Raw genomic sequence first — 14,735 nt, 5'->3', positions numbered from 1 at the left:
AAGGCTGTCTTGAACTCTTGAGCACAAGCAATCCTCCTGCCTTGGCCAACCAAAGTACTGGGATTACAGGTGTGAGCCACTGTGTCCATCTGTTGTTATTTTTATTATTGCCATCATCACATACTTTATTTGATGGATGATGTGAACAAGACATGCTGGAATGTAAAATTCAAGGAGGAGGAGATAACTTTAGCAAATTAGATTGAACTTGAAGTCAAACCGTGGAGTGCTTCAAAGGAGAGTGGAGTTTAGACTTTATAGGCCAGAGGTTTCCCATTCATAAGTCAGAGGCCAGAAAGATGAAAGAAAGGCATGAAGCTGCTGGGTATAAGGTGAGAGAGCAATAGGCCTGTGGCCAGAGAAGGACTGGAGAGTGGTGTCTGTCGAAAGGTCCTGAAATTCAAAATCTGAAAGTCTGGGGCAGAATTCAGCCTGCAGGGCCTAAGTTTTCAAACACTAGGAAACCAACAGATAGTTTTAGTTTAGGGCAGGGATCAGCAATCATTTTCTGAAAAGGACTGGATAATAAATATTTTCAGCTTTGTGGGTTATACAGCCTCTATCACAACCATGCCAGGCTGTGCTATGCAAGGAAGCAGTCACAGCACATATCTAAATGAAGGAGGCTGTGTGCCAGTAAAACTTCATTGTTAAAAACAGGCTGAGGGCAGGATTTGGCCCAAGAGCTGTAGTTTGCTGGTCCCTGATTAAGGGGAATGACATAATCTATGTGGAATGATTAATATGGGAGGAGTGAAGGGTTGGGTCAGAAGAGAATGAAGCTGAAGCCAGAGGAAGCACCCAGGAGGCTCCTGCCACAGTAGCATGATGATGGGGCTGTGCAGAACACAGTGAGGCAGTGGCAATGGGAATATGACGGACGAAAGGAAGAAAACGCAGGACTCAGTGGTAGTTTAATACAAGGGACTCAGAGAGACACCCTTTTATAAAGATTCTAAAACCTAAGATGTGAAATCTGCTCCGTATCTGGAGAGGATAGGTGAACTGTGCTAGCTTCTGTGAGAAGGCACTGAAAAGTTCTCCTTGCCTTGAGTACTACCCTGTGATATAAAATCATTTACACAATATTGTTGGAGGAGCAGATGGCAATTGAAAAGTTCATTGATGTGCTTGGAGCTGGCAGTCCTTAATTTAGAAGGTTTCATGGAGTTAAAGTAAGGTAAAATTTATCCAAAGAGACAATGTATATAAGTCAATGCTATACCAATACCAATAATTACTATTGCTATTATTTTCACCATTAATAATGAGCCTAGATTGTCCTCTGTAGGCAACAGTGGATAGAAAAAAATCACTCTGTTTCCCTGATGGGATCAAAATCTTGGTATTTGCAGAAATCGTACATGGGAACTTCTGGGGGCCCTCTCATTTCCTGCTTCTTCTATACTCTGCATACCTGCCACCTTTGCCTCTTTGTCCCATTTCACGTCACACAGGCCAGTGACCATGAGGAACTGACACGCTGGAGGCCATTGCCAGCTGAGTCCTTTGTCCCCTCCTGCCTCACTGGGGAAGGCCTATCAAGCAGAGGCATGACACGGCTAAATCCCCTTACGACGGGGATTGGTAGCTGCCCCAAGTCGGGTAATGTGGTGGGTAATACTGTAAAGCAGCAGGAGATTTTAGAATGCAGATTTAAGCCCAGTGACCATCTGTTGGGCATACTCTACAGGAATGTCCTTCCTGAACAATGATGCTTCCCTTCCTTCCTGTTCAATTTCACACACAGAGGCAGCTTTTATTGGTGTGAAATTGAATTTGAGATTAAAAGGGGAACACTCCTGCATAGTAATGAATTATGTTGACTTACTCAGCAAAGAAAAAATCCACCAAAGTGGACAGAAACAAGCATGAGAAAGAAAGACAGCACGATGGAGATAGGGCGCGATGCCATACCTGGACACACAACACGTATTCCGGAGACTCTGTGTGCTGGAAGACCACAGCCGACCGCAAGATCCCATGAGAGTCCAACACAAACTCTTCCTCTTCATTTCCCGACAAAATAGAGAATGAAAAGGGAGGCCCATTGTGAAAGGAGTCTCTGTCTGTCACCACCAGCTGCAAGATGCTGGTGCCCACTGGCTTATTTTCCTGCATAAAAGAGTATATAGTAAAAAGGAAGATAAAATTACACTTCTCTTTGCATTGATTAAAAACAAAAACAAAAATCCATCATTACAGGCTGAGAGTGCTGAGCTAGAAAACAGGGCTTTCAGCAGAAGGGATTCCCTGTGATATTATCTCGTCTTCTGAAAACATGTTGGTGTCTGTAACTGTCATGTTTCTTATCTTTGGCTGCTTCCCACAACCACCTATGGGACAATCCTTTACCGGTGTGAACACAAGGACTTGGAGCTGCATGGGTTTACAGGTTCTGAGCATGGTGCTGGGCACACCTTGTCCTGGGTGAGCTGGCAATGCCCAAGCTGACCTGAAGAGCTCCATTGGGATGGGGAGGCACTTCCTCACACACACATGTCACAACACAACTATGCTGAGGCCCAACACACCATGTCACAGCATTGGATTTTCTGGTGGGACATCCTGGCAGCTTCCTAGTCAATATACAAAGGCATATTCCCAGTGGAAAATGGGGCTTTATACCTTGCCTCATTCTCCAGAACACAGTTTTGCCACGTTCCTTTAGGGAAGGGAATTGGGGTAAAACATTCCTCAATTTGACAATGAACAGAAAGGGAATCCTTAATTTCATCAGAATTCTTGGAAGTCCTGATTCTATTACGTAAGCATTATTTTGCAGAACTTCTCTGTTTTTTTTCCCCAAATGGGAATGCAAAGCTCCTTCTTGGGTCAAAGGTTATCCTCACGTTGAAAATGCCAAATTAAATCCTCTGTAGCTCAGGCTTTGCTGTCCTTCCCCTACTCTGTTGAGGCTTCAGCAATACCACAGCTTGGGCCCGAAATCAGTTGTATCAGCTCAGGCCTCATGACACCATCGATGTAAGGATTAAACGAGTTTGGGTTGCAGAGATGGAGACGATGATACACTACAGTTTGGAGGGCAGGCCCAGTCAAGTTTTATGTGCTGAATTAGTCTTATGAAAACCATGTGTGGGAATAAGAAAGTCATTCTGGGTTGGGAAAACGGAGGCATATTTTTTGAAGAAGAAAGAGAAAAGGACTGTAGAGACCTCTTATTTTGCTCCTTTTCACAAGTGTCCTGTTGGTCATCAAAAACTAGACACTGTCTCCCTCTGGAATCAGTCGTGGGACCACCATAGCCCCACATATATTTACTATTTCACGCTGACAACATATTCAGCAGCACACAAAACACAAGGCTGACTGATCTGTTTGCTTACTCTGTAAAGGCCGCTTCCTGCATAGAAGACAGGGAGAGAGACAGTGTGGCCCTCAGGGTCACCATGTGAGAAGAAGGGTGTAAGGTAACACAGACATGCCTGCCCTGTGGATAGGGGCCCCATCATCGCTCATGGGCTGAGCTTCTCCGTGCTTTCACTGTTGACCTCCTGTTGTGCATTTGAAAACAGTCTGTCAAGCTGATCGATGTGTGTCATAAAACTGAATATTGAGTAGGAGAAACCCACTTTGTTTTGGGGTTAGCAAACAGAGGCCATGAGGGCAGAGAGCACCCTTGTGAGCAACAGTCATAGAGAAGAGTGAGCTGAGAGAAAGAGAAATGGAGGAAGGTATGGACTCTGGGCAAAGCTCTGGGGAAGCAGGAGTGTGGTAAGAATGCGGAGCTGCTGGAAAAAGCATCAGAGAGGGGGAGAAAACCACAGAGAAAGAATCAGATTTCGCTGACAAAGGGGTGGGAACCAGCAGACAGCTGCTTCCTTCGAGGCTGCCTCCCAGTCTGATTGCTGGACAGCTCAGTGGCCCTGGGGTCTGAGGAGGCCAGCTATGGCTGGTCAGGCTCAAAGTCTTGAATGTTATTCCAAAGGGAACCCTCAAGACCTGGCCCACTCACATTTCACCTTCCACCCACAAAGTCCTGGGACTCCTTGGGAGTGATTCTGAGGCCAAACTGGATCAGGCAAGAACTGATTCTCTAGAATAGCTGTGGCCCTCCAAGACATGCACATCACTCTGTCTCCTCTAAGTTCTCTACACTGACAGTTTTCCTGGGCTGGATTTCCTGATCCTCCTAAAGTTGTGCTTTCAGCTCCTGGAAATACTGGGAAGTAGTGGACACTCAGTACCTAGTACTGTGCTCGTGGAATAAAAAATAGATGGGAAGAAGAGCCACTCTCTCTTATAGCAGAATACCAGCAGTAAGTTACTCTATCCTGCAGTCTGATTTTAAAGAGCAGGTGGATTTAAAGTGTTAAACAAATTGGTTATGGAAAATTAATTTTAATGAGTACCAACTCTATCCTGATGCCCAATCTGTCTTTGACTGATGAGACAATGCGTATCAATCTCTGTCATCTGCCAGAATAGCATAAAGTTGCTTAAAGGCAGCCTTTCACTGGGGAAAGAGAATTCTTTTGCAGAAGATAGTCCCAAGTTCAAATCCTGACTCTGCCACTTACCAGCTGCATGATCTTGGGTGAATTACTTAACCTTATAGATCCTTAGCTTTTTCAATTATAAAGTGGGGGCCAATCCACCATTCCTCTTCACAGGGTTGTTGTGGGGAGAGACAGTGTGCATAAAGCACCTGACACTTGAAAAAACTCCATCCTCAATAGCTCTCACTCACATTTATTAATCAGCTGTGGTAGAAGAACTAGGTTCTTTTCATACCTGCCCTATGAAGGGATGAGATGACATTAAGTAATAGTAGCAATACACCACAATGAGTAAACCACAGCAGAGGAAGAAAGCTGAATGCAAAGGGACAAGTGCTTGGCAGGCAAGATTTGCTCACCTGAATTACAGCAGTATAGTTGGCAGGTGTAAACACTGGGCTGTTGTCATTCACATCGGAAATATCAATGTTGACAGTTGCAGTTGATGACATCGGAGGAATGCCACTGTCTACTGCCTGGACAAGCAGAGAGTATCCAGACACCTGCCAAGGTACAAAGAGGTGACAGTAAAGAGGTGTAGTACTTCCTTCCTTCTGTGCACACGTAGAGGAACTGGAGCTTCAGGCTGTGCTTCGTTAAAGATCAACCATCTTTAGTTTGATTTTCTAGACCACGTGATTCTTGGCACCACTGACATTTGGGTCTGGATAATTCTTTGTTGTTGGGGGCTGACCTGTGCGTTTTAGGATGTTTAGCAGCAATCCTGACCTCTGTCAAGTAGGAGGCAGTATCACCCCCTGCCCAGTTATGACAGCCAAAAATGTTTCCAAACATTGCTAAATGTCCCTGGGGGACAAAACCACCCTGGTTAGGACCCAGGCTCTGGGCCTTTGCTTAATGCAACAGTTGTCATCGCTGATCTGTCTTATTTGTCAATGTTAATATTTCTGGGGTTATGGGCATGTATCACCCAGTAGAATCTATCTGCTTTTCAGCATCAGTACCATGTCATCCTTTTCCATATTTAATTTCCCTTTGAAGATGCATATTTTTGGTGAAGAAAGACAATGTTTAGAAACTTCACTTAACCGTGGACAGATAAATTTTTTGTAACATTTTTTTCTGACCTAGATGCTTTTAGGTGATCTTTTTGTATCTGCTCACCGTGGGCTAAAGTTGCTTGTAAAGTCAGGACCACAGGGTTCCAATACCCTGAAAGTATTTTTCTGTCCCCTGGCTCTAGGAAGGGCTAAAATTCAAACCAGCTAGAAAGATACATATTTATCTTTTCTTTAAAACCTCCATAACCAGCATCTATTATAGGTAGAAAATTCTATCAAAGGTCTAACCCTAATATTTCATGCTGCATTTTAGCCCATCCTTATTTACTCTCATTACTTAGAATGGAGAACCTTCCTATTTACACCCCTGGAGCTTGTGCCCCTGATGCTAGGAAAGGGGAGGATGTGGATGGGAAGGACATTGTCCTAAATTAGCTTACCCGTTCCCGGTCCAATTTCTTCTTAACTTTCACAAGTCCCAAGACAGGATCCACAGTAAATTCATTGTCCCGATCTCCATTCACAATGGAAAAATGAATCTGTCCGTTGGGCTGGCTGTCTACATCTTCTGCTATTAGCTTCATGGAAAACAAGCAAAACAAAGAAAAGTCATGACATAAGAGAGCAAAGGTTGATTCTTAGGGTCCCAGATCTGTTTAAATGGGTGCAGCTGTGACAGTTTTCTCGGGAGCTCTGCTCTCTAATGTTAGTGACCACGCCCCCAGCAGAAGAGATGATTGATCAGCTGAAGGAGGGTGGCACCAGGCCCGCAGCTGCCATTTTATTTCTATGTTAATTTTTTACCTGCCCACAGCCTGATGCCTGTTAGGCCTGATTTTCCTCAGGGTTTGAGACAGTATGGTTAGACCCCAAAGCTAATGGACAGGAATGCTTTGATTTTTTTCCCAATCCTGCAAGCTATGGTTTCTCCCATTGAGTCAGGGATTCTCTAGGCCTATGCATTTCCATGTTAAGGAAGCCAAGAAAGTTCCCCTTCCCCCACAGCAAATATACAGCCCCTCTGTCTATTGTTCCAGGTTGATGATGTTGAAATTTATATGTATGGAAATATTCGTGTACTTTCCAGGAAGCAGAGCGGGCCTGAGGAGTGCACTTCTGATGTGTAAGAAATGCACTGTCCTCCAGCAGAGAGCTGCTCCAGCCTCATCCTGCAACGAGATGACTTGGATGGAAGGGACCTGCCAGTTAAGAGATGGGGAAGAATGGTGAGAAGGGGACTCATTGTTCCAAAATGTAATTTGCGGTCTAAGAGAATCTGTGTTCTCAGGATACACGGCTTGTTCTTACTGTTAGAAAAAGTTCCTCCTGGAAAAGTCTCCTTTAAGAGTGGCCAGTCAATCTTAGGTTTGCTCCAAATTGTAGCTGCCCAACTCTGTGTGTCTGTGTGTGTAGGGGGAAAGGAGGACAGGGATTTTATTTTGTCCTCAGCAATCTAATAATTTTAAATTGTAAATTGACAAATCATACTTGCATATATTTACGGGGTACAAAGTGATATTATGATTTACGAACACAATGTGGAATAATTAAATCAAGCTAATTAACATATCAAGTATCTCAAATACCTAGCATTTTCTGTGGTGAGAACATTTGAAACTTACTCTTAGCCATTTTGAAATGTATAATATACCACTGTTAACTATATTCATCATGCTGTGCAACAGATCTCAAAAAAAAAAAAAAAAAAAGAATGTATTCCGCTTAGCCACCTAATAACCTGTCATCTATGTTCACATCTAAGTAGGAGGCTATCATTAAAAATTCATCCCATGGTCTGTGTTGTTTTCTCAAAAAAGATATGCTCCCGGGAAATAAGTGATTATCAATCACACCTTGATATAAATTAATCTATCAGACTCTTCCTAATATACAAATTACAGAAGGAGCCATAGAAAGATGGCCCCCATTCTTGGGGACAAATGGACACTGAAAGGGGGAAGTATGAAGAAAATTCAAGACAGACTTTGCTTTCTTCTTCACTTTATTGTGGATGACTAGTCCCGACATCTAGAACCATCCCCAACCTCAGGTACCTACCAAAATGACAGAGTCTCCCACCAAGGCGTCTTCACTGATAACCGCACTGTAGACGTCTTGGCTGAATTTGGGAGGGTTGTCATTAACATCCGTGAGGTTGATGTTGACAGTGGCCACAGCGCTGAGAGCTGGGGTGCCACCATCTTTGGCTTCCACTACCAGGTAAAACCTTTTGCATAATTCATAGTCCAGGACTTCAGAGACAGAAATACCCCCTTTGAAGAAAAATGGGGAGCTTTATATTTGATTAGGAAAAAACACTGGTCAGCAATTCTATAATCATGGTAATATTTCTAACATCCTCTCCAGCCAAGAATTTAAACATTCAGGAATTTGTTTATTTAATGCCTTACTGAAAGTATTACAGAGGTCTGATTAATGCTGTCAGTGAGAGCATAGCTAGCCATCAAACATAACCCTGAAGAAATGAAAAGTCTTTACATGTTTCTGTAACAGTTTATGAACATCTCTGAGGCAGTTGAAAATCTCTGGCATCTTCACTCTCACACAACTAACGAGTAGGAACAAAAACAAGCATCCCTTATAGGTGTCTTCTGATGCCTCAGGTGGACAGAAGAAGACCAAGAATGAGCTGAGATGTGGGGATGTGATGGTATGACCCCATTCTTGTCAGCAAGTAAATACTTGCAGACTTCACTGAATGGGATTAACCACAAAGTTGCCTTGCCAAGTTAAAACGCACTTATCTAAAACAATTATGGCACAAAGAGGGCAAAGATCTCAGAAATCTCAAGGTATACAGACATAATGGAAAAGGAACTACTTGGAAATCAGACAGCTCAGCAGGCACATATTGAGTTTAGTGCCCGCAACTACAGAATAGAGACGATAATGTCTGTGTCACAGAATTGCTTAAATAAGTAGAACATGTGAAAGCAGCTAGCTGGGTGTTGGTGCTATATCCCTCCCATCCTAGCCCTTTCTGGGGAGGTAACCCAATCCTGCAGTCTGCAGTCATTGTATTGCCTGCAGAACACTTCTCAAGGGCATTTACTTTCCTCCCACCTAGTAAACAATCATGAGGACCGGTGAGAAGGTCATGACTATTCACATTTCCAGACAGACAACTTCTCTAGTTGCTAAGACTGCCAATAGGCTCTTTCTACCTAAGGCAAAACACAGAAATCATACCTGTAACAAGAGCCTCTTTCTCTCCATAATTAAGTTTTCTTAGCACTTACCACCCCTAGTGCTTATTTTGCATCCCAGTCTTGCTAACTAGTGCTAAATTTAAATAGTACTTAGCCATTTCCCCATGGTGTTTATACACAATGGCCATAACTAGACAGGCTAGGGCCAACACATATTTAAATGAGGGAAACCCTCATACATTTTATTTGAGATAATGACTTTAGTAAACAGTTACTGCCAGGAGAGACTGTGATGCAATTCTTCCATCAATATTTTCACCTTCCAATACTTAAGGGCCAAGACTGCATTTCTTACATTTTTGGTATAGTATAGCAGTGTTATATTATATTATATTAGAATATGCATTCCAGAGTCAGAAAGATCTTAGTTCAAACGTTGGATAAACCACTTATTAACAGTGGACATTGTGGTAATTATTCAATGTCTTTAAAGTTCTGGTTTTACTTAATAAGAGCCTGGAGTATTTGCCATGTTAAATAAACATTGCTAATTATAATGGTTTCTTGCTTATATTTACTGGATTATCCAAAGGAAAATGGACCTCCTTTGCCACGTTTTTCAACAGGTGCATACTCCTTGAGTGACGAGGGAACTATGTTCAAAGGCTGGAAGGTGAGACACTCATCTTTGTTATCTGCAAAATGGGAACTGCCTTGACTATTCATAGGGGAATTGGGAAATAAGTGAGAATATCCACCAAAGAGCTTTGGGATAGAAATCCATACACTCTATGAAAACACAAGGATGAGTATGTTTAGTCTTCAAAGAATATCCAAGCTTGTTTTCTAGAATTACGACCTTTATTTGCCTGAAGCACCTCTAATACTTATTAACTCGTTGGTGAAGAGAAAGCCCCAGGGTTCTCTCTTATTCTTTCCCTTTATTTCGAAGCACCTTTTTATTCCCTAGGTGATGCTACACATTCCCCCAAAGCTGGAAAAGGATGTGGTGAGAAATGAGTTTTCTGACCAGGAATTGTGAACTGGGTTCAAACAAAGCACCGGTTCCAGCTCACCAATGAGTCTATTTGGGGTGCTGGGTTGAGAAGGCTGCATATCACCATGCAGATCACTTATCGGCATCTGCCTATGCAGGTCATGAAAGAGTGGCAGTCCAAGTGTGGACAGTTGCACATGGAGGCTCATCCCCACGAACATTTTCCAACATGTGCACATATGACTGAAGTCAAAACACCCAACATCAAACAGAAAAGAGAGAAAATCAAACAAACTCTTGTTCTTGGAATACAAATACTGTTTCCTCTCCCCATTGAGAAACCATATTGCTGCCCCTGACCCCTCCCATCTAGAAATTCTGGAGCCAACCTGGAGGTCAGATATTTACTAAGTAAGCCCACAGCAAGGAGCTTAAAATTTAGCAGGAGCCATCCTTAAAAGCTGGAGGGCACTCTGTGGTCTGCATGTGGGCCCTGCTACCAGATTTGTTTCCTCTGTGAAGGAGGTAGGAGGAGGAAAAAGAGTCCGCCAAGAAGGGCTGGCAGAGTGGAGGAGAAGCAGGATATAGTGAAGTCCTGCATCCTTTTTTTGTGTGTGTGTGTTGGACACGGTCTTACTCTGTTGCCCAGGCTGCAGTGAAATGGCAGGAATGTGGCTCACTAGAGCCTCTGGCTCCAGGGCTCAAGTAACTCTCCCACCTCAGCGTCCCAAGTAGCAGGGACCACAGGTGCATGCAACCATGCTTGGCTACTATATTTTTCTAAATTTTTGTAGAGCCAAGGTCTCACTCTGTTGTCCAGGCTAGTCCTGAACTCCTGGACTCACTCGATCTTCCTGCCTCGGCCTCCCAAAGTGCTGGGTTTACAGGTGTGAGCCACCATGCCAAGCTGAAGCTCTGCATTCTAAGTACAGTGCTATTTACCCACCTGTCTTGGGGTTGATCTTAAATTTCCCTTGTTCGTTCCCAGACCGGATGAGATAAGTGATCTCAGCATTTGTGCCAATATCTTTGCTGGTAGCAAAAACAGCAAGAACCTGGGTGCCAGGGGAGGTGTCCTCGGGCACCGTCACCAGGTAGTCCCTCCTCTCAAACACAGGGGGGTTGTCGTTAATGTCCAGGACAGTGATGGTGACAGTAGTGAGAGAGGACAGGGACTGTCCAGGACTCTGGTCAGTGGCCCGCACGCTGATGTTGTATGAAGACTGCTGCTCGCGGTCCAGTGGCTGCTCCAGGATGATGATGCCGGATGAGCTGTCAATGGAGAAGACCCCACCAGCTGAGTCTGCCAGGGAGTACACGACCTTCCTATTGATGCCTGTGGGAGAGACACAGGAACATGAGTGGGCAAGAACAAGGCCAGATGATCTGCGCTAGAATGTTACAGCTTTGCAGACTTTTGAAGGGCCACAACAAGAAAAACAGTTATTACAGAAACAGACAGCTGTGGCTCTACAAAAATGTAAATTTCAGTTTGTGGAAAAAAATGAAATTAAAAGGCAAAGAAACTGGGAAAATATTGGCAACAAATATCAGAAATAGTTGGATATTCTTAATATACAACTTGCCCCCCACAGATCTTTAAGAAAAACTCTCAGAGGCTAATAGATGCAGCGGTAAAGATGTGGCACAGAAAGAGAAATAGAAACCAACCCAAACCGATTAATTAATTAATTACTTCAACACAGATTTATTTAGAATCTACCAGGCACTTTCTAGGGGCTTGCGAGTCTAGCAATGGACAAGTCCAGCATTTCTTGAGGAGATTTTACATTACAGTGGGGCTGTAGTGGTGGTGAGGGGAAGCCACTGGTGAGCTGTGAGATAGGAGTCATGAGATGTGATGTAGATTTTAACAGGCTCCCTCCAGCTTCTGCTCCTGAACAGATGGAAGGGCAGTCAGAGAGGAAGGTGGGAGACCAGTCAGTGGCCTCCTACAGCAACAGAAGCGTGCAATCTTGGTGGCCTGAACAAGGCAGATGGTGTTGGAAGTGGTGAATAGGGGTCAGGTTCCACATCTATTCTAAGCACCCAGTTGGTGAGAAATGAAGGGTTCCTGGATGTGTTCTGAACTTGGAGGTGGTGAGAGTGTTTTCTGATTGTGAAGCTGGCAGGATATAAGATGTGAGAGAAACAGAGGCTTCTAGAATGACCCTTAGGTTTTGGCCTGAGCAACTGGAAAAAGGAGGCTGTCATTAGCTGAGATGGGGAGGGCTGCAGAAAGACTAGGTTTTGAATGAAAGACCAGAAGCCCTATTCTGGACAGATTAAGTGTGAGATGTGCATTTGATATTCAAGTGCAGATGTCAAGCAGAAAGTCAGATAGAAGAGGCTGCAGTGCAGAGGAGAGAGCCAAGATGGAGCTATAAATTTGAGTGTCATTGGTGTACAGATGTCACGCAAAGCCATGAGAAATGAATGAGGTCACAAGGGATTATAGAGGGAAAAAAGAAATCCAAGGGCCAGTGAGCCTGGAGCACTCCATCAAGGAAGGGAGAAGATCTAGTCCAAGGGTGCTCTCCTGCTCTATGATTTCAAGAAATGTACTTAGTTACCAAAATACCATTTTATATTACTATGTACTAAAGCTAAAACATATAAACTAGGAAATGTCTATTAACTACCAATTAATTATTGAATAACAGTTAGATTGACTTCTAGTTCTGAATATTGATTTAACTGGTTTCATTAGAGGATCTCAGCACTTGGAAATGGTTTAGAAACCTCAAGGTCACTTTAGTTGTTAGGATTTATAAGAAGTAAATTGTAACAGCCTTGTCGGCTGAAAAAGCACCATTCTGATCCTAAATACTGTTAATGAAGACAGACATTAGTCAGAGGTCTTTAGTTATGACAACCATCTGAAAATGTCTTTTGAGAATCATGGAAACTTAGAATATAAGCTCTTAGAGGGGAGGGCCTAGCCATCTTTTTTCTTATTGTAACACCTCATTTGGCAATAATAAGAGCTAAACATTTTACTTTCCTAGTGTACAATTTCTCTTAAGCCCAAGTTCCCAGCAAACCAATAAAATCATATATTTGGAGGGATGACATGAATTGCATTATGTGGCTTTAACCAAAAGGTCAACACTGAGAGCTTGTTCTTGGTTCCGTTCCAGAGAGTCCATTTTTTTCTGAAGTTTCATCATTTATTTCTTTTTCAAAACAACCGCTCTGTGATGTATACACATCAACCTGTGATTTTATTGATGCTGGGATTAAAAATAAGAAGGCTTTCCTCTTCTCTTGCTGCCTCCTTGAAATAAGGCTTCAGAGCAGCCATTTAGGGGTGCTTTCTGGCTATTGTTGGAGTGACGGCAAGATTGAATTCTTCAACATGAATCCCTAGGGGAATACACAGAGGGGTTGCAGAGGTGATCGAGCTTGCACCTGGAAAACAATGGCCCTGTCTGGGTGTCAGAATAGGTTGTGTGCCCCGGAAGCTACCTTGACTGATTCAATGGTCTCAGGATGCCTCTCAAAGTCACAAAAATGCATTTATGGAAACACATTGGCAATTGACATAAATACACCGTACAGGTTTTCAAATCACATACATTCCCTACAGAATTAACTTCCACCTCCAGCATATGGTACGCTGCTCTTGCCAACAAGAAGAGCAGGCAGGAAATTCATGCAGGGACTTTCATTAGTGCATGTGCTGGGAACTACAAATTCTATTTCACTAATGCATTAACCAAGGACTTGCCTGGTGCAACCAGCATTTTTAGGTAGGCATGAGGAACAACATGCAAAGTCCTGTTTTCCCTAGGCTCTTTGCCCAATCTCCTTAGGGATTTCAGGAGATCTATGCTTGGAAATTTTTCCTCTTCAGGCCTGAAGATCAGTTATGGAAGAAGGTGATTTCTGACACACTGTTCTGAAGGCCATGGTGCTGTGAACAGATGAGTGAGGAGAGGTAGGGGCGGATTTGCACGCTGCTGCTCTTTGCAGCAGCAAGGCCAAAAGGGAAGGTGCTTTTAATGGCTGCCTGTGTTTCCTTCACTGAGACACATAGCTGAAATCTAATTCCATCACTTCTGTTCCCAGCCTGCAGCTTTCTCTTCAGCCCTGTTTAGAGGCACTCAGCTGGGCTCTGATCCCCTAGGCAGGAGATTCTTGTTCTCCAAGCTTCCTGGTCAGCTGACTAGCCCTGTTGTTGGAGTGCTGCGTTTACAGGACTGACATTAATCAGCCACACAAAGACCATGGCTCCCCTCTGGGCAGATTCTGTTAATTTAAACTCCATGACAGGGTTTTTCTGCTTTACCATAGCAGAAAACCATCCCTTTCCCCTGCAAGTTGCTGACCCACACTCCCCCCACCTCCTCATACGTTTTGCTTCTGACAATATCTTGGGCATTCACACCAGGAAGAACTGGAAGATTTATTGTTCCCCTCTCCTTTCTGTTACCAATCAGACTGATAAGGAACGAAGAGCAGAGAGGGGTGGGGGAGACCCAGACCAAAACACCTGCTAAATGGCATCACTTAGAATTTGCTGCCTCTCAAGAAAAGAGCAGGATATATTTTTGGAGCATATTAAACTTCCAATTTAGACACAATTGCAATGGATTTCAATAAGTTTTAGAAATAAAGTCAGAAGCATAACCGCCAATTTGGAAACAGTATTTTTGGGGTAGCATTTGGGTCTTTGCCATGTGGGCAAATGGGGTGCCATCTTTATAATGAATGCAGGTCATGTTGCTAGAGTGGACACTTTTTATCCAAAGGGGTTTGATAAATGCCATCCTTCAAATTACTATCCCTTTCTACATACACAGTAGAAATGATGAACCCAAGCAGAAGACTTGCTTGCTAATTGGTCTAATGCTCCTACTGCATGTCATGATGTGTTACATTAAGGTATAACATTAATCCATCATTTTGCCTCTGTGTTTTTAACTATGTAATTCTCTTCTCCAATTTGAGCCTAATTTAATGGGGATGGAGATACTTAGCTTCTTTAAATGCCGAAATGCCAGGCTACCAAGAGAAGTGCGAC

At 43.4% G+C, this 14,735-nt stretch overlaps 1 protein-coding gene across 4 annotated transcripts in view; it reads right to left on the bottom strand.

The window, feature by feature from the left end:
* Nucleotides 1–14,735, bottom strand: part of FAT3 (FAT atypical cadherin 3) — a 698,441-nt gene that overhangs the window by 59,126 nt on the left and 624,580 nt on the right. For all 4 annotated transcript variants that reach the window (XM_073020268.1, XM_038005353.2, XM_073020270.1 and 1 more), the window contains exons 14-18: nt 10,656–11,045; nt 7,601–7,815; nt 5,983–6,120; nt 4,880–5,023; nt 1,918–2,115 (exon numbers count right to left, since the gene is read on the bottom strand). In XM_073020268.1, coding sequence (XP_072876369.1) covers nt 1,918–2,115; nt 4,880–5,023; nt 5,983–6,120; nt 7,601–7,815; nt 10,656–11,045 — 1,085 coding nt within the window. The remainder of the gene's footprint in view (nt 1–1,917; nt 2,116–4,879; nt 5,024–5,982; nt 6,121–7,600; nt 7,816–10,655; nt 11,046–14,735) is intronic.

Source organism: Chlorocebus sabaeus, chromosome 1, assembly GCF_047675955.1.
Source record: "Chlorocebus sabaeus isolate Y175 chromosome 1, mChlSab1.0.hap1, whole genome shotgun sequence".
Classification (NCBI taxonomy): domain Eukaryota; kingdom Metazoa; phylum Chordata; class Mammalia; order Primates; family Cercopithecidae; genus Chlorocebus; species Chlorocebus sabaeus.
This window is presented reverse-complemented; position numbering and strand designations above follow the sequence as displayed.